The 24,384-nt window shown below is 47.3% G+C and overlaps 2 protein-coding genes across 3 annotated transcripts; one reads left to right on the top strand and one right to left on the bottom strand.

Annotated features, from left to right (window-relative positions):
• Window positions 1-553: 553 nt before the first annotated feature.
• LOC108508145 (formin-2-like) lies at window positions 554-4,457 on the bottom strand. Its single transcript, XM_017836709.1, has 5 exons — window positions 4,383-4,457; window positions 3,935-4,324; window positions 3,461-3,572; window positions 1,828-1,965; window positions 554-805 (listed from the first exon to the last, which is right to left on the bottom strand). The coding sequence occupies exons 1-5, from the start codon at window positions 4,455-4,457 to the stop codon at window positions 669-671; spliced, it is 852 nt and encodes a 283-aa protein (XP_017692198.1). The 3' UTR covers window positions 554-668.
• Window positions 4,377-24,384, top strand: MOB1B (MOB kinase activator 1B). Of its 2 annotated transcripts, none has more exons than XM_017836742.1 (6): window positions 4,377-4,475; window positions 17,326-17,492; window positions 20,308-20,401; window positions 21,704-21,837; window positions 23,345-23,508; window positions 23,777-24,384. In XM_017836742.1, exons 1-6 carry the CDS (start codon window positions 4,462-4,464, stop codon window positions 23,852-23,854), a joined length of 651 nt encoding a protein of 216 aa, XP_017692231.1. In that variant the 5' UTR covers window positions 4,377-4,461; the 3' UTR covers window positions 23,855-24,384. The 2 variants fall into 2 exon arrangements, with proteins under 2 accessions (XP_017692231.1, XP_017692233.1); XM_017836744.1 differs by lacking the exon at window positions 4,377-4,475 and adding an exon at window positions 5,006-5,137.

Here is a 24,384-nt window from a genome sequence, read left to right as displayed (position 1 = left end):
CTTCTCTGGGCAGCCTGTGCCAGGGCCTCACCGCCCTCACAGGGAAGGATTTCTTCCCAATATCCCATCTAATCCTGCTGTCGGTGTGAAGCCGTTCCCCCTTGTCCTGTCACTCCAGGCCCTTGTAAATAGTCTCTCTCCATCTTTCTGGTAGCTCCTTCAGGTACTGGAAGGGCACAATTGGGTCACCCCAAAGCTTTCTCTTCTCCAGGCTGAACAATCCCGACTCTCTCAGCCTTTCCTCACAGTAGAGCTGCTCCATCCCTCTGATCATCTTGGTGCCTCCTCTGGACTCGCTCCAACAGCTCCATGTCCTTCCCGTGCTGGTGCCCCAGAGCTGGATGCAGCATTCCAGGTGAGGTCTCACCAGGGCACAGCAGAGGGGCAGAATCCCCCCCTCCCCTGCTGCCCACGGTGTGGGATGAGCCAAGGACATGGTTGGTTTTCCAGGCTGCCAGTGCACATGGCCAGGGCATGTCCAGCCTCTCACCCACCAGCACCTCCGTTTAGAGTTTCTGTCATCAATAGCACTTTGATTTTTTTTTTTTTTAATGAAACCATTTGTAAAGGAGAAAAAAAACCAAACCACAGCCTACTTGCAATATAAAGTTTTAAGTCAGGCTTCAGCATGACAAGGCTTTTACACCCCTTCCCTGGAGAGTTATTGTCTAAGAGAGATGACTTTCTCCCCCTTGCTCCCTTTCCTGCTTGACAGTCTTAGAGGCCAGCACTGGCTGAACCCGTTGGCAAAAAACATTCCCCTTCCAGGTGACCTGGGAAAACAGTCCTGCTGTTGTTGCTGCATCTAAGAGAGATAAGGGGGAAAGAGCTGGCACCAGCTTCTTGTACGTGCACACGTGGTGAAGGTAGGTCGTGCTGAACCCAGAGAAAAAAAAATTAGCATGAAGCCAAATGAGCAGGAAGAGAAAACGCAAGCCAAAACCCCAGACCCCAACAGTGGAGGAACACAGGGAGGCTCCACAGGCTCAAATCCAAGGTATTTAGGCAGGCATCAGAGCAGTTGTTAAAGATGGAGGCTGTGCCAGCCTGGCACGTGAAGCCCAGTGTCAGGAAGATGGTGAGAGCTATGACAGCCAAGATATTCCTCTTTTTTTCTGACATCTTGCAGTTTTAGCCTTAGGATCAGCAAGTAGGAGTTGCAATCTCAAGCCATTGCAAGCTATCAAACTCAAAATACAATCTTGGTTTTTTCAGCACAAGTCTTTCATCTTGCTGTGCTGCCAACACATTCTTTTATCAGAAGCCTTGAATGTTTCTTATCACCCTTTTGAAAATGTGAACAGGCTACTTCATGTCACCTCCTCGTTGCTGGCTTCTGCTTTTGTAAACTATTTCTTGTAACAAACTTTCACATGACAGACTAAAACCCTGATAACAGCACAGCCTCTTGACAACAGCACTCTCAACCCTTCTGAATTTTCAAGGTAAATCACGCATTATGCACATTTTCAAAGGAATGTTGACCTTGGTGCTCAAGGGGTTCACATTCCAATTTTTCGTAGCCTACTTGTCAGGTTTCTCTTCAAAACCTCCTTTAAATAAGCAAGCAAACATTAGAGGAGAAAAAAAGTTAAGGTAACTATAGGAATGCATCTTGAGCACTTATCTGTATCTAGACTGGCTGTCGTGCTTTCAGTTTAATTGAATAAGCAGATCCCTGAATCTTAGGGACCAAGGGAATGTTGTGTGCATTCCTCTCTTGTGACCCAAGCAGGGTGCAAGGAAGAGTCCCTTGAAGGGATGCAGATCTTCCACCCATTTTACCTTTGATTTATTTGCTTCCCAAGTACAGGAAAAAATACTCACTGATGCTTGTCTGGCAGCTGGTCAGGTTTGTGCAAGCTAGCTTTAGAGAGCATCGTGTTGTTGGGCATCTGTTGGCACTGAAGTTGCCCAGGAATCTCAGAGCTTCCTTAGTTACATGAGGAATCAAAGCTTCTGCACCTATGATAGGAAAAGAAAAGTCATCCTAGGACAAGAGAATTTGCATTTACTCACTCAACAGAACTGGTGCTGAGTGAAGTCTACTTAGGAGAGGGAATCTGCCTCTGTAAAAATAGAAAATCTCAGGAGATGACTCCATACTGCTGTGGGCCGAGAGGTTCAATTTATCTGCCTTGGGAGATGCCTTTTTTGATGCTTCTTCAATTTTGTTAAACAGGTTGTTTTTGAGAATAATTAATAATTAATACCAGCTATCCTTTAGCCTGATCAGAGAGAAAATGAAAATCTTCTGAGGTGATACTAAAACAGGTGCTTATCTTATATTGGGAAACACTCCTTATCCCTCTGTGTAATTTATCGTTGAGAAAAACTGAACTTATGTTCTGTTGTGGTATTTTCCAAAATTATTCATATTTAGTTAATAATAATAATATTATAATAATAATAATTTTCCCAAAAATATTCATATTTAGTTACAGACTGTATTATTTGCATTTCAAAACAAAATGTTGTTTCCTTTTTTCCCCCATCCCCTTAAGTTCTGCGATCTTAATTTCCGAGCTTCTTTCAGCTGGAATGTTCCGCGTTAACCCGGCTGCGCCGAAAAGCCGGAAACTTCAGCTCAGCACCGAAGCGCTTTGTCAGCTGGAGGGCCCTTTCAGAGGAATTCTCTAAGCTGTGCAGCACGATGGATAAACCGAAATGACAGACGTGGGGCCAGGGGAGCGCTGGCCGTGCCTTTCCCGGAGCGGCGGAGCGGTTCGGCTCTTGCGTAAGCCCGCGCGCGCTGCCAGCCCCTCGGGTTGTCTGAAGGGAGCCCTCCGTGTGACCCTCAGCCATCCCAAACGGACCGATGTTAACGTGAGGCATAAAAAACCTACTCGTTACGTAACCGTTTCTCCCGGCCAAGTGTTTCCTACTGCAGTAAACAAACGTTTTTTTTTAATTTTAACTTGCCGCTAGAATAAAACGTTCCGTGGGTAGGAGGAAGCGCACGGGGTGGGAGCGGGGAACGCGGGTTATTCGTGTCCCAGCGTGAATGTGCCAGAAAGATCAGTGATGTATTTTTGTTTTATTAACGTGGCTGATTTAGTCTGACAGCGTCTGTTAAAAAGTGCCCTAAGACCCATTTCATGCTTCTGCTAATACAGCCAAAAGGAAAATTGCAAGCATCGCGAAATGCTTTTTAATTACACCTTTGCTGCCTGGTGAAACGCTGGATTTTAAAGGTGTCCTAAAAACAGTAGTGTAATTTTAATTTACTTAGAAATGCACTGACCTGGCATTCTGACTTGGGCTGAAGGACAGAGCCAGAAAGTAGAAAATGCAGTTTCAGCATTTAAAAACGTGAGAGAAGCAGATGACTGTCAGTGTGGCCACGTAAGGCACCCCTGATGTGCCACATAACCTTACTGTTTTGTGGGATTGTAGGCTATTTTGATGTAGAGAATTGGCCTGATAAATCTGAAAGTCATAAGGTTTTCCTCTGGCCTACCTGCAGCAGTGTGAGGTTTTTGGGGTTGCTGAATCCCCTTGGGGCAGGAGGGAATCTCAGGGGGTTGTGTAGCCTGTCCTGTGTTCTCTCCAAAATCCGACTTCTTATTGACCTAAACAGAGGCAGATTTTTGTGTGAAATTACACCCTGGGATTGTAATTTCTGCCATAAAAAGCACTGGGATGTGATTAAATCTGCCTGGCAAGGTTTTCTTAAAAAAAAAGTGGAGTTTTTTTAGCTCAGCACTTTGCAGCTGCCCATAGCGTCACCTCTGAGGTGTGGCCTTTCTTAAGCTTGACTGCTCACCCGCACCCAGCCCAGTTATAATTGCTCACAAATCACGTATTAGAAATATCAGAATCCATTTTGACGAGTTTCTCTAAAAAAAAAAAGGGTTGCGTGACAGGAGCACAAACGCTGGTTAAGACCTTCCTCTTATTTTTCTGACAGTGATGGTGACCTGTGGGCTGGTACCTGGATCCCTTTGTCCTGAGGGCAAGAGGGGGAGGCCTGAGGGGACGAGGGGGGCTCCGGAGGTGCAGGGGGTGCCTGTTTCCAGGGAAATGTCTGAGGGTGGACACACGGCCATCGCTGAGGAGAAGGGCGGCTGTGGAGGGGCAGGGGGTCCCCGTTTCCAGGGAGTTGTCTAGGAGGGCACAAATGGGTGTCTGTGAGGGGGCGGCGGGGCGGGATCGCCCCGAGGGGATGCCCGAGGGCGATCGCCGTGCCCGGGGCCAAGAGGGGCTGCCTGAGGGGGATCACCGTGCCCGGGGCCCTGAGGGGCAGCCCCGGTGCCGCGAGGGAAGCGGGAGGAGCGGTGGCCCCGCGGCCGCAGCCGTGAGGGAGGCGGCGGCGCGGGGGCCGCTGGGGGCGATGGCGGCCGGGCGGGCCGTGTCCCCGCCCCGCGGCGCTCTCCCCGCACCCGCCCGCCCTGCGCTGCCATTGGGAGCCGAGCCGCGCCGAGCCCAGGCAGCCGCCGGTCCCGCTCCGCCGCCATCGCCATGAGCTTCTTGTTGTGAGTACCCGCGGGGCGTGTGTGTGGGGGGGTCCTTTCCTCTTCCCTCTGCCCCGTCCCGCCGGCCAGGGCACAGCAGGGCAGCCCCGGCGAGAAGGACGCGGCCGCCGCCCGCCCTCTGCCCGCCGCTCCCCGCCGGCCTGGCGGCCGCGCTCCGTCCCGCTCGCCGCTCTCTCCCTTTGTGCCCCGGTCCCCCGGGGGGCCCCGGCAGCAGCCGCTGCCCTCAGCCGGCGGGGAGCGCGGGGGGGGCGGCCGCCGCTGCGCCGCGAGGGCGTTTGGAGGGCGGGCGAGCGAGCCGGGCTTCCCCTTCCCGCACGGCTTCCCCTCCGGGGGGACGCGAGTTCGGGACCGTCCCCGGATCAGCCGGGGCACCTTCCCGGTGAGCGCCGTGCTGGGCAGGCGAGAGCGGGGGCAGGGTAGAACGCCCACCCGAAGGGTCTCCCCCGGCTTTTGTGATGTTTCCGTAATGTTTTCCTCCTTCCCGGCGGGCAGAAGTTGGTGCGGTAGCGTTGCGTGCCCCAGCTGAGTTAGGAGCGGCTGGAGCGTGGAAGTGAATCCCGGGGCAGGTGATGGGGCAGGGGGGGCCTGAGCCCCGCCAAGGACCCGGCCGAGCTTTACTGCGGCATAAAAAAAGCTCCCCGAGGAATCGGTGGCAAGTCCAGGTGTGCGCAGAACCCCACACTCGGCAGTTTTGCTTCGTGGGCAGCAACCGAGTGAACTTTGGTCCCTCCCCTTGGGAACAAAGGCGAGGTGCTTTGTGACAATTAACATAAACCGGTTCAGTGACCTATTAATTAAGGCGGGGATGCGCTCTAGGGAAAGAAGGGAGACCCAGGCAGCTGAAAAAGGCGCCCTGGCAGAGCCGAGCTCCATTAAGGCCTTGGCCCCGCTGAGCGTTCCCAGTTCCTTGCGAGCAGTTAGTGGGACCGTGTCCGTAATATCTGCCAGTTGTTAGAGACTTACACCGATAACCAGCAGATGCAAACGCAGCCTGCTTTTAGAGAGGAGGCTTTTATCTCCCGAGCTCTGGAGCGTTCTAGTGAGAGAGTTGCGTTCTCATGGAGACCAATAACCCCGGCGCCGGCTTCCTCCTCAATCCCTGCCTTGCATTTATCTTTGGACTCTGCCGCAGCAAACCCGCTCCATACCCCCAGAGAGGTTTTGAAAGACACCTCTCAGCTGTGAGCGGGAGGTGGGTACAGATGATTGTCCATGGATTCAGGCGTTGTGCTCCTAATGAGAAGCCCAGCTGTCCCCCTCCTTCATAATTCTCAGCTGCCGCGGTGGAGAAGGGGGGACAGGATTTCGAGTGTCCTGGGAGTCTGGTTTGCAAATTAGAGAGCCTCCCTCTCCGTGGCATTTGGCTAACTGGGAATGGAAAAGCACGAAACCCTCCACCCTCTGTCACAGGCAATAATGAGATGCTTGTTTCTTTTTCCAGACCCTTCTGAAACCTAGGAAAGCAAACCTTTACCCCCACCTCCATTGTTCCAAGTGATCTTTCTGCACGAAGTATAGAAATGGAAACTGGAGTTGCTGCACGGCAAAGCCAGAAATGTTGGCAGAGCTGCCTCAGCTGCTGTTGGCAGAGTGCTGTAGACAGCACCTAATTTGCTCATCTGCAGTATAGAAATGGATTTTAAAAAAAAAAATATCAAAAAATGCCTGGTAGGCCTCAGGGTGACCAGGGAAACTTTCTGTGTAACTGGCAGGGAGTTATGCTTTTTTTGTTTGGTTGGGTTTTTTTAAGTATGCAAAAAGCTAGCATCACCTTATCAAGTTAAAATTCAAGTTTGACCAAGAGTTATTCCAAGATAGTGGTTGGATATCCTTACACTTTCTGCAGGCTTAGCACCGCCGGCTTCCATTTCGAACTGCAACTCCCCCCCCACGTTCACAGTACTCGTAACAGAGTTTTTCACGGTACTTTTTCACGGAGGGTTTTCGTGGTGTGGAGGTGCCAGAGGTGTTTTCTCTGTGTGTCAGTGGCACTGCTGTCCTTTCGTGAGCTGACTCACGCCTTGGAACTCGCAGCAAAGACACGCTGAGACCGGGGAGGTTTTCCCAACCTGCCGTGCAGGTTTATCACCAGGGGCTTGGCTGGAGCTTGTCAGTCTGACACTCAGCACGATGCCAGGAGCCGTGTTCTCCTGCAGGCTCGCTGGTTGTCAAATAACAGGGCGATTGTGCCGGGATAACACAGGGTGCCGGGGGCCCCCCTCGCCCGGGCCTTGTCCGCTGGCAAATCCGGGGCTATTCTTCCCTGTTGCTATGGCCGGTGACAGATAGAGCTACATGGGGGGGGAAAGGAAAATCAAGGGGAACCATTGTCTTCCCTCGTTATGGGGAACATTATAAAAAGACTGTCTTGTGAGGCGAGTCACTGAATTAATATAACTCGGTTTTGACAGCAATTGTTATTTTCAGCGCCGCCGTTTTCCCTCTCTGATCCGCTTCTTCCTTTCTGAAAAGACTTTATAAACCCCTCCGATGGTTGAGTAAGGTCGTCCCGAATCTTTTAAAAAGGGTTTAAAAATGGGAACTGGGCTAGAAAATATCTTCAGTTCCAAAAAAACTCTGCTTGGTAAGTTCTCTCTAAAAGGAAATTACAGCATAGTTGCAGGTACTTCAGCTTACATCTCCAAGGGAAAAAAATTAAAGATAGTTCTGGTGGGCGTGCCATCTGGTGACATGCCCATGTTATCCTCGGCTGGCAAAACTTACATAAAAAAGAAGCTAGATGAAAACCAATTTTTTTATGGAAGAGTTTTTATTATTGAAGTTGTCTCTTAAAAAAAAAATTTAAAAATTCATCTTTATGTCAGCGAATCCCTCTCAGAAGATTCCAGCACAGTTTTTTTCTAAAAATGAGGTTTGTTTAAGTAGTTGTTGCCTGATGAGTCTGGGAAAGACTAGGAGCTGCTGGAAGCAGCAAGGGAGGGTGAGGGCTGTTGTTGGGGGCACATATGTTTGTGAGTGAAGGCCAAGTTAACTTGTAAACCAAACTGAGGGCAAAATGAGTTCTCCCTTGTCTGGCTCGTTCTGCAGCACATTGGAGCCTGGCAGCTGCTTCTCATGCTGCACACGGGTTAATTTTTTTTTTTTAAATTAAATTAAAATCACACTTTGTTTGTAAATATATGTGCGGGAGATACAGTGAGATGTTACTTTTTTCCCCCTCCTTACCTCTCTTGCAGAATAATCCCAAAATCTGAGCTGATGTGTTTGTTTCCAGACTGACAAGGAGTGCGGCCTTCCCGATTCTCCAGGCTGCTGCTGCTCTTGGAGAGCATCAGGGCTGTTTGTTTTTGTCCCTTCCTCAGCTTCCCGAGATACTGAGTTGTCTGGGAAGTAGAGCAGGCATCCAGATATTTATCTCCCTGTGTTTTAATGCACTACTTTGCTTCACTTTTAGCTTCATGAGTGTAATACTGCTGTAAGAACCGGGAAAGGGCTCTCCACATGGGAATGCGTTCCCATAAAATCACTTTTAAATGTTCTTAAGATACTGCCTTCTCAGAAACATTTGGAATGAGGAAAAAAAAATAAGGCATAGGAAGAAAGGCATTGTTCAGTGTGAAAGTTGTGTTTACTACAACGCTGTGATGTCCGGTCTTAATTGCTTCCTAATTGTTTGCTTTAATGTCTCGATTGTTTTCCCTTGTTTGTCCTTCCCTCTCTGTGTTTGCAGTGTAAGTGAACCTATGCCATTAGCTGTTCCCAGGGAGTCCTGGTGGAACGAGGATCATTTTCTGGCGAGGGTTTGTGTGCTGGAAAGTGGCTTTTTCATTTTTTGTCAGTTTTTCATTTTTTATCAGTTACCTTTGGCACCTTTTCATTTTCAGACAGGGTTTTGGGTTTGGATTTAGGACCCCTTCCTGGCAACAGCCCAGGGGTCACACTTCCATCTCGTGCTGTCCTGAGAGATGCACAGTCTGGTTTTATCCTGTTTGAAAAAGGACAAAATATTAGGAGTGCTTGTCCACCGAGGGGCGGCTGGAGGGATGCAGAAAGGCTGACAGAATGAAGCCGCCTGTTTTCCTTAGGGAAGTAAATGGCTGCATTAAATTGGGCCACTTGAAGTCTTCCCTCCTAAGCAGTAAGGCAGATCTTGCTGCCAGAGCCATCAATAAGCCTTTGACCCACCAATCCACCCAAACCGCAGGATATGCTTTGCGATGCTTTTGGCGTTTGTAAACTGAGCCACTTCCTATTAGAGCTGAGCTACAATGAACTTGCTGTTTGGGTTTTGTCCTTTTTGTTTGTTTGTTTGTTTGTTTTTTTCTTAAATTTAAAATACACAAAGGGCGAGATGGTGGGTTATAAACTCAACTGCTGTAAAATCTGTTTTCAGCTACAGCGGACTTGGAGAAACGTAGATTTCATGACATGGGATTACCAGGATCCAGTGCTTTGCTTTGTCATCTGTGCGTGTTGTCTTTTTTTTAAAAGTGGCATTTCCTTCCCTTTTGCTTTCCTGGCACCTCTGTGGCATTAATGTGATGTTGGCTGGCAGGGTTGAGACCTCACCTGAACGCCACGGAAGGGAGGCTGTGGTGGGTACCCTTGTGCTGGTGTGAAGGACCTTGCTCTGCTGTAGGAGTGCAGAGGTGGCTGATGTTGAAAGCATTCCGGGGGGGGAAAAAGTGGGGAAAAGTCCTTTGTGAAGTCTCTACAAAACACGCAAGGACGAGAAAACTGTTCTTCTCCAAGCGCTCAGGAAGACATCTGTTGCGTTTACCTCTTCTGGGAGGAAGTACACTGAATTTTAAAACTGAGCAGGGTGCTATAAAGTCCCCTCCAGAGTTACATCCTGAGCAGCTTATCCCAAAGCCGCGTGCGTGCAGCTTTTCTGGATCAGTTTAAAGCAGCTCATAAAGAAGTAACCACAAAGTTAATTTTATGATTCCTATAATAAATTTCCCAGGGCCGGCGCGGTGGTTAAGTCTGCATGTGGATCTCTCAGATGCTTTCCCGGGGCGCTGCTGCTTGGGTCAGTGTTTTGGGGAGGGGGTTGGAAAGAAGGGCATGGGAGCTTGAGGGTTTGCAGGTTGTATTTGCTTGAAATAACTTGTGATGTCTCAGTTGGCTGGGTAGGCGTGTGCCTTCCAGGGCCTGACACCCCGTTCTGTGCAGAGCAGGACGACGTGTGGTGCATCCCAGGCGTGTTCCCTTTCATTCACGGCTTTGCTTCCCAGTTCAAATCCGTAGCCTGAGTCAGCAGACAGTCATTTCACGTGGATGAGATGGGAGTTTTGTGTGCCAGCCCCCCCGCCCATGGATTCATGAAGGTAACTGTAGATTTTGCCTCGCAAATACATTTTGATACTTTTAAAAGCAGCCCTGTGATCCTGCCCATATTTCACTGGAGTTTTAATTGAAGCTTGTTTTTTTTTTTTCACATGCTTGGGTTGTTTTTTTTTTTTTTTGTTGTTGCTGTTGTTGTCTGTCCTTGCACCACTTCATCTTTTCAGTGTGGTCACTTGCCTCCAGAGTTGTGTCCTCGAGAGATACGAGGGCTCCTGACGTACAGAATCTTAATCCCTTCCTCAGCGAAGGAGAACATCTTGCAGATAAGGACTTGGTAATGCCTGGATTTGTTGGTCTTTATCACAAGTCTAATTCCTTTCTTTATGACAAAGAGAACAAATGAGCTTAAGTGAGCTTTGGTAAATTCCTCTTTTGCTAAAAATTGAGACGACTCATTCTCGATACCGAAATAATTTCCACGCAGATAATCACTGGGTGGGTTCCTTATGCTGACTTCAGTGAAATAACCCATGTTTTGTTTTGGTAGCTGGTATTTTAATTGTGTTTTTACCAACTTGAGTAGCACAGCCCTGGTTTTGCTTGAATGGATTAATTGTTTCGGGGACTTGCTGAGTGTTCTGGATCCAGGAATCAAAATGGCATTACTGTGTCTTATTCTTTATGGCCACGAAATACTGCTTTTTCTAACACTGCTGTGTAGCTTTTAGAAATAAAACCCAAGTGTCTCTAATGTCCTATTATTAACTTTTGTGGTTGACAACTCCTCTTAAAATTTCTTGCTGCAATGGGAGTGAAAAAAAAAAAAAGGAGGAAAATCTATATTTAATCTCATAGAACAGTTAAACTAACTTTCTACTCAACTGGCAAACGCACAAGCTGAAATAATTTCAAAAGAAATGCCCTCCTGTGTATGTGGTAGGAGCTGTCATTCCCCCTCAAATGCTGCAGGCAGGTGGGTTTTCCTGATAGGATACTTTGCAAGAGATAAGCAGATTTTCCTCGAGATGGTTACACGCAGCACATACAGGATTGTATTAAATGTGGGGGATATGTGAGAAATACTTGGGGGTGAGCTAATGCAGCGTATTTTTGGAAAGCTGTTGGATTATTCATTGCTGCCTCCTGTCCATTCCTTCTTCCTGTTGTTCTCCGTGTTATTTCTTGCCTCTGATGGTTGTTGTTTCCTGGATCCAGACCCTGTTTTGCCTCTTAATCCAAGTCTAAGTGTAACCTTCCATCTAGGTGTGAGGTTTTCTGTTGGGAAGTTGCCGAGTGTTTTTCCTTTGCCCCGTTCATATCCTCAGCCTGTGCTGCCTGGGGGTTACAGTCGAGGGCAGCCTTTTATAAAGTGACTCTCCCCCCATGAAAATCGAGCTAAATTTCTCCTTTAACTGCCTTTTTCCTGAACACATTAAGAGATGGTTCCTTTTATTGTGTTTAAAAGGATTGAAGGCTGTCTTAAACTCTTTAGTTAGTCTTTTTTTTTTTTTTTCCTTCCCTTTAAAAATGCCCTGCTCCGTTTTCTTAGGTTGTATGACTAGATTTGCTTTAGTCATTCATTAAGCGTTGGGTTTCCAAAAGCACTGATCAGCATTTTGGGAAGCCATCCATGTTCTGAGGCATGTTATCCAAGCACTATATTTGGTGTACAAGTAAGGATCTAATTTGATGCTAGAGCCAAGCTTTTATTGCTGCAATTTATCACCCTCAGCGGGTTGTAGATGGCTTTCTGCAAAGCTCTGCTTCTTAAATGTATTTACAGGGTGTGACTGTGACCAGCAGTTTGGGATGCAGAGGGCCTTAGTCATGTAAGGATAATTCAGCTGAATGTAAGGAAATCTGTGTGGCAGGAGGAGCAGTTTGCTGTGGAAAGCAGTGGATACCTTTAGTGTGGGACACTTGGAAGAAGTAGGGGACTAAAGGAATCACAGGTAGGCAAACACTGTTGATCACCTGCCTTATTCCTGGGAAATGCTCCCCTTTTTCCTCCTGCCCCAGCAGCCTGGTGATGCTTTATGGGGCTGGCAGCGTGTGTGAGGCTGCCCGAGGCAAGCTGGGGCTCTCCAGGCCACTTCAGGACATTCTCAGTGACTTGGGGAAAGATCTTGAACTCCTTCATGCCTACTTAAACGGTTTAGTAAACCTTCTTCCTCTCTTAAAGCTTCCAGGATCCTTTCTTTAAACACCATCCGGTGTGTTACTGAAAGAAACAGCCCAGACTCGGAGCTTTATGTATCTCCTTAGGAATTGCTCAGTTTTATATATGGGAAAGGGTAGGATTTTTTTTTACCAAAAAAAAAAAAAGAAGTGCTGTTGTGTCCACTGAACAGTGTATTGGGTACGTTCCTGCAGGAAACAGGTTGGAACCTTTGTGGAAACCAGACTTGGAAGTGTAACTGTGCCGCGTTCTGGCTTGAGTTTGAGTTCACGCTGTGCCCTCCCTTTTGAGCAGGCTGGTGCTAATTGACAGAAATAAGGGTTTCCTGAGAAAAGAGGGGAGACATTAGTGAGGAAATAGTGCTGTTTAGTTTGCAGGGAGCTCAATTAGTGACTGAAGTGGTCAAAATAGTGAACTCCATCTCGTAGGAAAAAAACCAAGCAGTTGGAGAAGAAGGAATTCTTCTTGTTTACCTTCATCAAAGCTGCCAGTAGCCTGACCTTTTTAAGATGTGCTATCTGAATATTAGGGTATTAGAAGAAGTAAATCTGGTTTTGATTATTCCCTACAGTACCACGATGTGTGTTTGTGTACATACGTGGTGAGGGTTAACACTGAAGTAGTGAAAGAATGTGGATCTGATTGAAAGGACCCAACAGAACAGCCAGAAGTCATCAGCTTGCCTAAAGTTTTCCTGTGCTGGATGCTGTTGTAGACTCGTGTTTGTGGCTCTGGCCTGCCCTTCTCCTTGCACTCCTGTTAGTCCTGCAGGGGACAAGGCTTGGGAGGTTGAGTCACTTCCGCAGCCCTTGGCTGCCCTGGGAGTAGTTTAATTGTGTTTGGAGTGCACAGACAGGGCTCTGGTAGTATCCAGCGAGGGCAACTGTGACTTGCTTTGTTTATTTTGAGGGTTTTCCAGGAGATGAAAGTGTATTAAGTGAATGTGTTGTAAATGAAGCGAGGGAGTTTATGCTGTGTGTGAGCATAGCAAAGTGGTGATGATTTCCTGGTTATGGGATGGGGTTCTGGACGCTTGCTCGTGCCTTGCCTTGGGAATTGCGATGGCTCGGGAGAGGGGTTGCATCCAACTGGGTAAACAGCAGGAACACCATGGGGTGGGGTTGTAGCGTAACACCTCCCCCTTGTTTACAGGCACATTCTGAGCCTGCAGACAGAAAAACGGAGGCAGAGAGAAGCTTGACTGGAAAACAGGCCACCTAACATCCCTGTGGATTTGGCACTGAGTGTCACTGCAGGACAGCTGAGGGAACGTGTCACAAGGAACAGGGGCTCTCCAAACACCGGTCACTTGTCCCCTGGTCAGAGCTCAGCCAGCAAAAGGTTCCCTGTGGGCTTGTTTTGGTGCTCCTGAGAGCTTCTGAGTTGTGCTGGACCGCTCCTGCATTGGCTGGGTTTCACTGGCTTCAAAATGTGTGTGTACAGGAGGAAGAGAGCGTGTTTTAAGAATGTGGATGTGTACGTGTTACGACAGCTTTAACACTGGGGGGTGGTGGCTGGGACAGGCAAAAGCAAAACTGTTCCTTAAGGCTACCTCAAATAACTTTCTCCTTCCTGGATGTGAATCATCTGATAAACTTCAGCTCTTTTAACGTGTCGAGTCTTGTGTCCAATGGTACCTGTGTTTTTGAGGAGCTCTTCGGGAGGTTGTGAGTTTTCTGCCATCCTGTATGGAATTTCAGTGTGTGAAGACCGCTGTTTTTCCCAGGAGGGGAAGCCAGATTTTAGTCCCCACCACGACGGGTAGAGAATGAAAAAAATCTCATAAAACCCCACTGATTTTCCTGTCAGTGCTCCAGTGGAAGGAGGCCCCATTTCAACCCAGTTATGATATGACAACGGTCACTGTACCCCTTGAGAAGCATCTTCAGGCTGAAAAGCCCACAGAGAATTGAAATTACTCCATGGTGTAGCAAATAAAGAATAAACAACATCTGTCCTGTTTTTATAGGAAGGATCATGTGTCTGTGGAAATTTTTCAAGTCAGTGCCACTGATTCTTGTTTAAACAAAGAAAGAAACAATCCAAAATGAAAGCCCTAGGCCTGGAACTGCTTTCTGCCTCACCTTCTGGGAGAGCAGCTACGTTGTGGAAGGAGTTGGCAGCTCCTAACTCCTTCCCAGAGCTGCTGCATGGAATGCCTGCATCCTGAATTCTTACCTTGCTTTTGTTACCTGCAAACTCAAGTGACTGGACTGAGGCAGGGTTACTGCAGTGAGCAGGAACTGGACTGGAAAACAGCTGAGTTTTTGGTGGTGTGGGAGCTGGAGGAAGCAATGCCTTGCTGGAGCGCTGACTCTCTTCAGGACAGAAATGTTGTGACTACTCGATTTTAAAAATAGAAATGCTCAAGTTTAATCTCATCAGTGCAGATTTTCAACGTGTACAGTTTGATTTTTACTTTCTGTCCTTCTGATGCTGTGGTTGTCACAGGGAAAACGTGTTTAAGTGCTGCAGCTATTGATTTCATTGCCAAAAAGTAGCTTGTGCTTCTATTTTCACTTCTATGTTGATGTGTTGGCTAGTGGAAACTAACCCGATCCCACTGTGATGTTTCTATTCTTAGCAGGATGTTATCATTTGAAGCCCCGTATTATTGTTTAAAGGCTGGAAATGTTTGCTTTTCTGGAATTTGGGTCTTGTCTTCCAGTGTTTCTGTGTTTAAAAACAGCAGCAGGAGAAAGGAGACAAGGAGGTGCAGAACTAAAACTTGGGGCTTCTGTGGTAAACTCAATTGTTGGCCTGTGGCAGTGAGTCCCTGCCTCAGTTTCCCTGTGTCTAATGAGACATTAGTGATCCCTACTTCAGAGCTACTTTGTGAGGATTAATTAATGCTCACAAAGGCCTTTGAAGATGAGAAAAGCGGGAGCTGAAGTAGGAAAAGTTTCCATGCCCCAGGTAAATGTTCTGTGCGCTCTCTTGAGTTCAGCTTTTTCAGAATCTCTAGAGCTTGTCCAAATATTTTGAAGGGCTGATTTCGGTCTGGTCGTGGTGGTGGCTGCTCTGGGGAGACACTGAGTGCTACAGCTGTGCTTCCAGGAGTTAGCTCCTCACACCTTCCCCAAGGAAAGGAGTGACACCCGTGGCCTCGGCATTGTGGAGCGGTCAGAGGGATATAGGTGGCAGGTGTGTCCTGAGGACGGTGCCACTGCACAGCAGGGTGAGAGCTTGGGGTCAGTTCTGTGGTAAGAACAAGCTGTGAGGACGTAACTTCCATTCATGAGCAGCCTAAATTTTTCTGGTTTGATTCGGGTTTCCGCAAATCTGCAGCAGGCTGGATGGAAATGGGTGAAAAGCTCTCTTGAAAGGCCCTGTGGACAAGTAACCAGTCACCTGGGAGTGAGGAGGCCTAAGCCAGGCCAGCCCAAGTGCTTCCCCTGGGAGCACCGAGGTTTAGGTGGCTCCTTTCCTGCAGTTGCATCAAGAGCTGAGGCTGGATATTGAAGCTGCTGTGAGTGTAGATGTGCCAGTGCTGCGTTTGAAGCTGAAACGAGCTGTGGTGTAAGCAGGACTCCTGAAACTTTTCCCTTCCTCTGGAAACATCGTCTTGCCAGCCTTAAAGCAGCACAGCCTGCGGAATCCACATCATGAAACCCACTCCCCTGTCAGCAGATGACTGGATAAAATTACAGCTTCGGAGGAAATTTGGTGTTCTTGCCTTTACAAGGGAATTGTGACGTCTGTGTTGGGGCCGAGCGGCGCGTGGGCTTCTGCCGGTGGGAAGGGCTTGTTGTGGCTTCCGAGCCCGGCTCCAGCTCCGTGAGTCAACTGCCTCAAACACACTTCCTGATTTAGTGCTGGGTCGGGCTGCATCTGCCACTGCCAGAGCTGCACTTCCCTGTAAAAATAGAAGGGCATAATTTGCTAGAAACGGCGGATGTGGGAGTGAAGGGAGCAAAGCGTCCCTGGAATCGCAGGAATTCGTCGAGAAGCTGGGTCTTCTTGAAAGACTGGGAACTGGCTGTGACAAAGAGTGGGGGTGATGCAGCGTCTTCCCCGTTTCATGGCCTTGTTATGTCCGAGGAAAATGGGGTCTTTGGTGGTTTCTCTGTCCCCTCTCACTTCTGCATTAATATTGAGAGATTCTCAGAGTCTCTTAACAGGGAAAGGCAGGTGCTGCCTGTTAGCTTGGAGCATTTTAAAGCCTGGGGAGAAATGGCTATTTCTGTTACGGGGATGTAGCTGAAAATGAAATGTCACACTTGACCCAGACACTGATGATTGTGTGCATCGTTGGCCACCTGGCAGAACTCTGTAAAAGTTGCCTTTTCTCACTGATTGCTCAAAGATTTGAGGAAGTAGACCTGAGAGAAGAAGGCTTCCTAAATCTGTCACGTGAAACAGATTGGCATGATGGGAGAAAAGAATTATTACTTATTTGGTTAAGTAATAGGAGAGCTTCTGAACCAATAAGGTAATTGAAGTAATGCTTGCAGCGACGTTTATAACCAGGCTTTCCAAGAAAAACCTTGTCCTATAAAGGCTTTAGCTCAGAGGAGCTGTCCCTGAACTGTGTCTCGAGGAGTGTGTGACCGTGCATGCAGTTAACTGGCTTCCCATATGGTGAACTGCATAAATGCATGGAATTCTGATAATTTATTGCCAAAATTGCAGCTATTTCCATAGCACGTGACGACCAGCAGCCTGCCTTTATCCTAATTACTTTTCCTTTTGGATGCCTGCCTGCCTTCCACATGAGACCGTTTCCTGCTGTCTTAGGGTGCCTGTGCTGGATTTGGGTACGGTGGGAATTCCTGCCCAGAGTTTGTCAGAATAGACTACTTGCTTAGGGAGTTTCCTTGTGCCTTATTCCCAATCCCTCATCCCTTACACCCCACTAACAAAAATTTCTGTTCGGCCCTTAGAGACATGGTGAAGAATTGCCCAAGTCTTTTATATAAAGAAGGGAGATCTGGATAATATTTGTAGTGAAAACTGTGCTGTCTGAGTTTCACGTCCTTCCACTTGGAATTCAGAACTCAGTTTGCCTTGTCTGACAGAAATCTTTTCTCAGCTAATACACGAAAACGTTCACAAATATTGGCTCATCTGACAGTTCTCTGCAAATATTTGATTTTGCACGTCGTGTTTCTGACACGTTAGGGGTTCATGTGCCATCCGGGCTCGCTGCCATCGTTTAAAATTCAGATGTCTAAACTTTTCTTCTGAGCCAGTCTGTGTTTTTCAAACCAAATTGTAGGTAAGAAAATGGTTTAAAACAAGCCAAAATACCGGCAACTTTTGCATCCCAGTTTTTGGTAAATACCCTGTTTCAATGTGAAAATATGTGAGTGGGGAAAGTATTTAATGTCAGCCTTGTCCTTAACGTGGGACTCGTCTGCTCGTTTCTTTTTTCTCTTCCCATTCCAAAAGGCCTCCAAACATTTCCTCTCTCTTTTGCAGTGGTAGTCGCTCTTCCAAAACCTTCAAACCAAAGAAGAATATTCCAGAGGGGTCTCACCAGTACGAGTTGCTAAAACATGCCGAGGCCACGCTGGGGAGCGGCAATCTCCGGATGGCTGTGATGCTTCCAGAGGGGGAAGACTTAAATGAATGGGTTGCAGTTAACAGTGAGTCGCTGGCCTTTTTTTTTTCAGGAGGGGGGTGTTGGATGTGGGCTGACACTTGGGGGAGGACAACTGTGTGCCTCTTCCTGTGCCTGGAGAAGGGGAGGCTTGGGGGGTACATTCTCTCTCTCTCCGACTCCCTGACAGGAGGGGGGAGCCGGGTGGGGGTCGGGCTCTGCTCCCAGGGAACAAGGGGCAGGACGAGAGGAGGCGGCCTCAGGGTTCAGGTTGGACATCAGGAAGAATTTCTTCATGGAAAGGGTTGTCGAGCATTGGATGGGGCTGCCCAGGGAGGTGGTGGAGTCCCCATCCCTGTCCAAGGAACGGCTGGATGTTGGTCTGGTTAACAAGGAGGTGATTGGTCACAGGTTGGACTCATGACTGTGGAGGTCTTTTCCAACCTAAGTGATTCTATGATTCTAATGAGCTTTGCAGTTTTCATCAAGTTACTTCCTTTTGTTTCTGCCGAGTTCTGAGCCTTTGGTCTAGTAAGTCTGATGTCATTACTTTAACTTCCTCTAAAGCTGTCTGTCCAAACTCTGTGCTTTCATGCCAAACCATTATGCCCAAATTAATGTTTTCTGATTGCTTGACTGCGTTTCCTCCTCCTTCCTCTCCCTGCTGCATGAGTTTTTCCCTCTGCTCCTCCAGAATGGATTATCCCACGTCCCATCACGCTCCGTAGCCTGTGCAGTTCTGGCTGCCACAGGCCCTGTCCGGGTGTTCCCTCACCTTTTGTCTGTGAGGCTTGGTGTGCTCCCGTGGTGGTGTGGGATTGACTGTGCACTGCAGTAGAAATCACGCTCGAAATAAATGTCCTCTGATTGTTTCTGTGGTTCTTCCTATTTCTTCTTGCTCTTTACACGTTTGGGAAGTGAAACTGTCCCACTGACGTGAACCTTCCTGTTCCTATTTAGCCACGCAGTGCTCTAGTGCTCCACTTGTCACTGCTTCCAGGGCCGTGCTGGAATTGCTGACACCATCCTTTGTAAGAGTTTGTTCACACTGCATTGCAAAACTGTCTAGAGAAAAAAGCCAGCCCACTTTTATGAGCAAGCATTGCTAAAGATGCTTCATGTGTTGCTGGCATCCTTCCCTTTCGGTGGTTCCTTCACTCCGTGTCTCTGCTTTCCCGTGCGGCAGCAGTTTTTTTTCCTTCCCAGGTGACTTAACTGCTGAATTAACTCAAATGAAATTATAGCTGTATAATTAAAGAGTACTCCAAAATAATGATGTGCTCCTTTCCCTGACAGCATCCCTCTACCACAGCCAGCCCCAGAGCTGTGAGCCCCTTCTGCTCACTGGGATGTCCCATAAGGAAATGAAATGTGTGACTTGGTGTCCTTGGTTTTACCCTGCACAACCCCAAGAGCACAAAAACAAACGTGCTCTGCTCTTCCCCTTCTTGCCCAACCCTCAGCTCGACTGATGTCTTTGGGGAAGAGCTGACGGGCGTGTGGGTTTTGAGACTTCCAAGTGTGGGATTTGCCACAATCAGTCATTTTGCCGGAGCCTGTGTGGGTTTTCTGGACACGCCCGCCTTGAAGCAAACACTGGGCCGTGGTTTCTGCTGGGAGCAGGGAATGGAAACTTAATTAACAGTTCTTGTGTGCACTTAGGAAGCAAGGGCTCGTGTCCTGCTTCTGCTGAGCAGTAGCTGTAACTTCCTGCCGTGATGTTTTTGTAATCTTTCGTGTTGATTCTCTGAAAGATACCTGGAGATAAAGTGGATTTTATAAACTGGTTGCAGTGGCCACAGTTCCTCAGAACAGAACCTGCTGTTGGTTATTGTAAAACCTTCCTTTCAAAGAGTTTGGAGTAATGAAGCACCAATTTAAAGTAGTAAGAACAATGGGGATATTTAGGTGTGCCAGCTTTTGGGTGTTTTATTTCAGTAATTCAGCTGTAGGCCACAAAAAAACCAAACCAAACAAACCAAAAAGGTTTTGGCTAAGGGAAATGCTTTTCCAAACGTGTAACAAAACTTAAAAAAATAGCACTCCAGAACAAAACTCCCGAGGCTAGTTTATAATGAGGAAACATTGTGGACTAAATATTGATTTGTGGTAATTAGTTGATATTCTAAGGACAGGAGTTGTTTGCTGCTTTAGCTCTTCCTGTGCCATGACTTCTGTATCCAACTCCCATGCATGTACCTAAAAGAGAGCAGGGTTAGGTGGGATATTGGGAAGGAATCCTTCCCTGTGAGGGTGGGGAGGCCCTGGCACAGGTTGCCCAGAGAAGCTGTGGCTGCCCCATCCCTGGCAGTGTCGAAGGCCAGGTTGGATGGGGCTTGGAGCAACCTGGGATAGTGGAAGCTGTCCCTGCCCATGGCATGGGGGTGGAATGAGGTGATCCTTAAGATCCCTTCCCATCCAAAACATTCTGGGATTCTCTGAAGTGTTCCTGGAAATGGTAGGCATTTGGAATAAAAAGCCTGAGGGAAGCCTAATGAGTCACCTAATGAGGAAAGTTGGGAAGTTTACACTGAAAATCTTTGTTTTATTCCACGCTTGCCAGTAGGGTTTGGGATTCTGATAAAACACAGCAAAGTTTCAGAAAAGGAAGTAACTCTGCTTTCTCCTTGCTTTTTCTCCTTCCAACTGAAGATTTTGCTGCAGTGAACAATTAAATAGTTGTTGGAGGCTGTTCCAGAAAGCTGGTGGTTGCGTTCTGCATCTCTTTTATAATGGATCTTAAAAAAGCAATAACAGTGAAGTTTTTCCCACCATAAACATGCCAGGATCTCTGCTTTACAGTCTGGGCTGTAGGAATCTTGTGTTGCAGAGTGTTAACGGGTGGTTTTGATGCTTTTCAGCTGTCGACTTCTTCAACCAGATCAATATGCTTTATGGAACCATCACGGACTTCTGCACGGAGGAGAGCTGCCCTGTGATGTCTGCTGGCCCAAAGTAAGAGCCTTTTGGCTTACCAGAATCTTCCTTGTAGGTATTGTGCAAACATTAGATGCCTGGATGAGAATCCCCCACCCTGTGCCTCGCTTAAGTTTCGCTTCTTGGATTCCTGCCTATGCTTTTGTACAGACATCCAATGTCTGTGCTTTTTTTTTCTGCTCTCCAGATGCTTACTGTCTTCCAAGGAGGAAAATACCTGCATTTCTGAGTGAGGGGTGAGGGAGGCCTCTGCTTCCTTTTGAATTACTGTGAAAGCCTAAATAAACAGTAAAGAAAAGCAAACCTCTCCTCCACTTCCAGAAGGGGATATTTTCTAGTGAGGAAAATGAGCCACGATTGGGTTTTCTGTTTATAGATGGCCAGTAACTTGGGGTTTTAGTGTAAGAAAATTCCTTCCTCTGAAAAATGCATGGTGGTAGTGGGGGGTGAGGAGGGAAGGTTCTCATTGCTGGATGTTCTTTGGATGAGATTTTCAGCGTGGAATTCTCTTTGTTGTCTTGCTCTGGCTCCAGTCTGATCCCAGAACCTCAGGATTGTCCTGCATTAATACCACTTCAGTCTTGGTATTAGGGCAGTGCCGGGTGATGAGGGATCCTGATTTTTCATAAATCCAGACACATGGCCCATTTGGCACGCCTGGGATTTTTGCATGTGTTCTGAGATAAAAAAATCAAAATGCTTTCAGGCCCTCTGATTTGTTGCTGTTGGAAAACTGGGATCGTTTTATCCCGTTGTGAGCAGCACCGTCACAATCCCTCCATCCAATTTGTTTATGGTGAAATTGTCCTCCCAGTTGGTGTTCTGACAAAACTGAATTTGTTAAACAAAACGAGAAGGCAGATTTATCAGAGGCTGTTAAGCTTTGCATACAACCATGTGTGTGATTTTTAAAAATAGAAACGCTTGAAGGCTGGTATTGTCAGGCTCCCCATGTTATTGTGTTTGGGTGTTTTCAGCTATTCTGTTTCCAAATTATCCACCTTCTCCCGTGTCTGGACTGGTGTCAGAAGAGTTCCCCCAGCCAGGCAAAATAGCTGTTCCGTTGTGAATTTCACGAGGGCATGTTTCTCTCTGGTTGTGTGTGTAGTCTAGAAGTTTTCTTAATCGTAGCATCAGAATCCCAGACTGGTCTGGGTTGGAAGGGACCTTAAAGTCCATCTTGTTCCAACCCCCTGCCGTGGGCAGTGACACCTTCCATTAGACCAGTTTGAAGGGAGGGTGTGGGAGCAAGGGGAGCAGCCTCCCAGGCCTTGGCAGGAACGGTTCCCTGGTGCTAAGGAATGTCTTGTCCCTCCCCAGGTACGAGTACCACTGGGCAGACGGGACCAACATCAAGAAACCCATCAAGTGCTCCGCGCCAAAGTACATCGATTACCTGATGACCTGGGTCCAGGATCAGCTGGATGACGAAACGCTATTTCCTTCCAAAATAGGTAAACAACTAGAGCTGAACAGTGGCTCTGGGTTGCAGTTGTGCAGGAGTAGTCAAGTCTTAGGGCAGTAAAAGGTCTCCTTAGTGACTGACACGTAGGGCCAGTGTAAAAGCTTACATTATCTGTATAAACACACTTATCTCTCGAGATAAAACGGATGGGGCAGTGCATGAACTCTGATCCCTCTATCAGTACTCCTAGTAAACATCTCTGGTCGTTCTGAATGCAGCAAGTACTGTTTCTACTTAATAACTGACTCCAGTCAAATCTGATGGGTTTTTTTCCAGTTTGAACAGTGAGTTATTTCTTTGGAAATAAAGGATTGGACCTCAAACCCTTATAACCAGTCATTGGTACAAACTGGCAGCTTTTTGACACAGGAATGGTGTTTGGTCTTCATGAGGAATTTCTGGGCCTTACCTCCAAAGAAGCTGAATTGCACCTTTGATCTTAATGATTTTTTCTTTTCTTTTTTTTTTTTTTAAGTGAAAATGAAGTATAGATGTTTTAAAGAGGTTTCTTTTCTTTTGGAAAAGCAGGAGGAAAATAGTGACCAACCCCCAATTCAGAAACAATAACAAGGGAGATCTCTTAATTGCTTTAATTTTGTGAAGCTTTTGGCATGTTTTCATTAAGCTTCTTCAGAGAAACAGGGCTGCCTTCAGAGAGACTTAAAGGCCACAAGCTAACCAGCTAAATATGAACTTCCCATGGGCTGCAGCAGCCAGAGGAGGAAATGAGATGGACATGTGAACAGGGCAGGCTTAAGCAGGAGTATGAAAACATTGTTGCTGAGGTCTGAAAGCATTGGTGAGGTCCTGATTGGCCTTACAGCATCCAGGGCTTGGGCCTCTGGCCTTCAGACAGGACCTCAACACTTGGAAAGGCAGCAAAAGACCGAAGCTGACTGGGGAAACTGGTAGGTGAGGAGAAGCTAGACAGGTTATTCTTTTTAGGTGGTTGATGCATATCTTTTTTTAGCCTGGGGATGTGTCAACTAAAGAGATTATCGCTCCCAGTAGCTGGTTGCCATTTCCAGACCAATTTTAATAAAACCTGTGCAGTGACAAAGGTCTGCTGTTTAAACTGCTTTTACCTGTGCTGGGTCATTTTCCCTGGAATGACTGAAAGGAGCGTGTCCCAGAATACTGAAGCAGGCAGTTCAGAAAGCAGTATCCTGTGGCCAGGGGTTTGGGAAGAGCAGGATGGAGACGGGAATCTTTTTGCTGGGCACGAGGCAAGTGGAAGAGAGCCTATTTCTGATCCCACTTGGGTGAAGAGAAGTGTAATATTCCATGGCTGATGCCAAAAGTGGTTTCAGTTGCCTGCTCTCAGGTACCTGGTGGAGCTTGTCCTCGTGCCTCAGCCCAAGCCCGCTGTGATTTAGGGGCGGAATCGCCGAGCGGAACCGAACAGCCCTTCTTGTGCAAGAGGGAGGGTTGGGTCATCCTGGCTTTCCAGAGTACACAGGCGTGGAAAAATAAGCCATCTGTTTCCTCCTTTCCAGGCGTCCCATTCCCAAAGAACTTCATGTCAGTGGCCAAGACAATTCTAAAGCGTCTCTTCAGAGTCTACGCTCACATCTATCACCAGCACTTTGATCCCGTGATCCAGCTGCAGGAGGAGGCACACCTTAACACTTCTTTCAAGCACTTTATATTTTTTGTTCAGGTAAGGAGGTGGCAAACAGTGCTCTCGCCTCAAAGCTGCATTACTCCCTTTCCCTTGTGGAAAAAAAAAAGAGCATTTTCTTACGTTTCTGTCCTTTACATGGGGGGGAAGACCTTCAGGCAGTGGCACGTGGGCAGGAAAGGCTGTAGTGGCTAAGCCTGGACTCAGAGAGCCTACTGCCAGATAAATTCTGGCTGAGTAAGGCTTCTCACCTGAGCTGCACCTGCAAAACTCTGTGTGTGTGTCTTTCTCCTCATCCTCGTTGCAGGAATTCAACCTTATTGATAGAAGAGAACTTGCACCACTTCAAGAACTGATTGAAAAACTCACCTCGAAGGACAGATAAAAGGAAGAGGACTTCTTGAAGTCACTTGTTTCTTTAAGCAAGCGTGTGGTATTTGTTTTTTTGTTCATTTGGGTTTTTTTTTTAAAAAAAGAAAACAAAACCAAGCCCCTGTGCTGTTACCAGTGACAGCCGAGATCTACTTTCTGTGCTTTTACTAGGGGAAATCTTTTCTCTGTTAGTGACACGTGGTAAATAGCCTTTTTTTTTTAATTATTATTTTTATTTTATTGTTACTCATTGTGGAATTTCTAGCAGGTGCTGAGTGTTAAAGGAAACGTGCTTGGTTGGGGGATTGACTCTGCTGGTGGATGGGTTCTTGTGTTGTGTCAGTGGTAGCCCATTCTCATGAAGTCCCTAAAAGACTTGCTTACATTCTCTAAGTGCCTTGGCAGACTCACTTCTGAGGTGCAAAGCACATACAATACTGAACATTGCTGGAAACAGAAGATATGTACTAACACCCAGACACTTACTGATACTTGTTCTAGAAAAATATATATATGCTTACACTAAAAAAAAAAAAAAAAAAA

Source organism: Lepidothrix coronata, unplaced genomic scaffold, assembly GCF_001604755.1.
Source record: "Lepidothrix coronata isolate B3197 unplaced genomic scaffold, Lepidothrix_coronata-1.0 Scaffold283, whole genome shotgun sequence".
Classification (NCBI taxonomy): domain Eukaryota; kingdom Metazoa; phylum Chordata; class Aves; order Passeriformes; family Pipridae; genus Lepidothrix; species Lepidothrix coronata.
The sequence above is the reverse complement of the archived record's forward strand: the minus strand, read 5'-3'. Positions and strand labels throughout refer to the sequence as shown.

Excerpts from the sequence above, each read along its gene's own strand:
- LOC108508145 (XM_017836709.1), bottom strand. The coding sequence starts at position 4,457 with ATGGCGGCGGAGCGGGACCGGCGGCTGCCTGGGCTCGGCGCGGCTCGG. Across the intron at positions 1,966-3,460 it reads AAAACCTCACACTGCTGCAG|GTGCAGAAGCTTTGATTCCT; the intron begins GTAGGCCAGAGG and ends TTCCTATCATAG. Across the intron at positions 806-1,827 it reads CAGCTGCCAGACAAGCATCA|ATGCAGCAACAACAGCAGGA; the intron begins GTGAGTATTTTT and ends TATCTCTCTTAG.
- MOB1B (XM_017836742.1), top strand. Across the intron at positions 17,493-20,307 it reads TGAATGGGTTGCAGTTAACA|CTGTCGACTTCTTCAACCAG; the intron begins GTGAGTCGCTGG and ends GATGCTTTTCAG. Across the intron at positions 20,402-21,703 it reads GTGATGTCTGCTGGCCCAAA|GTACGAGTACCACTGGGCAG; the intron begins GTAAGAGCCTTT and ends GTCCCTCCCCAG.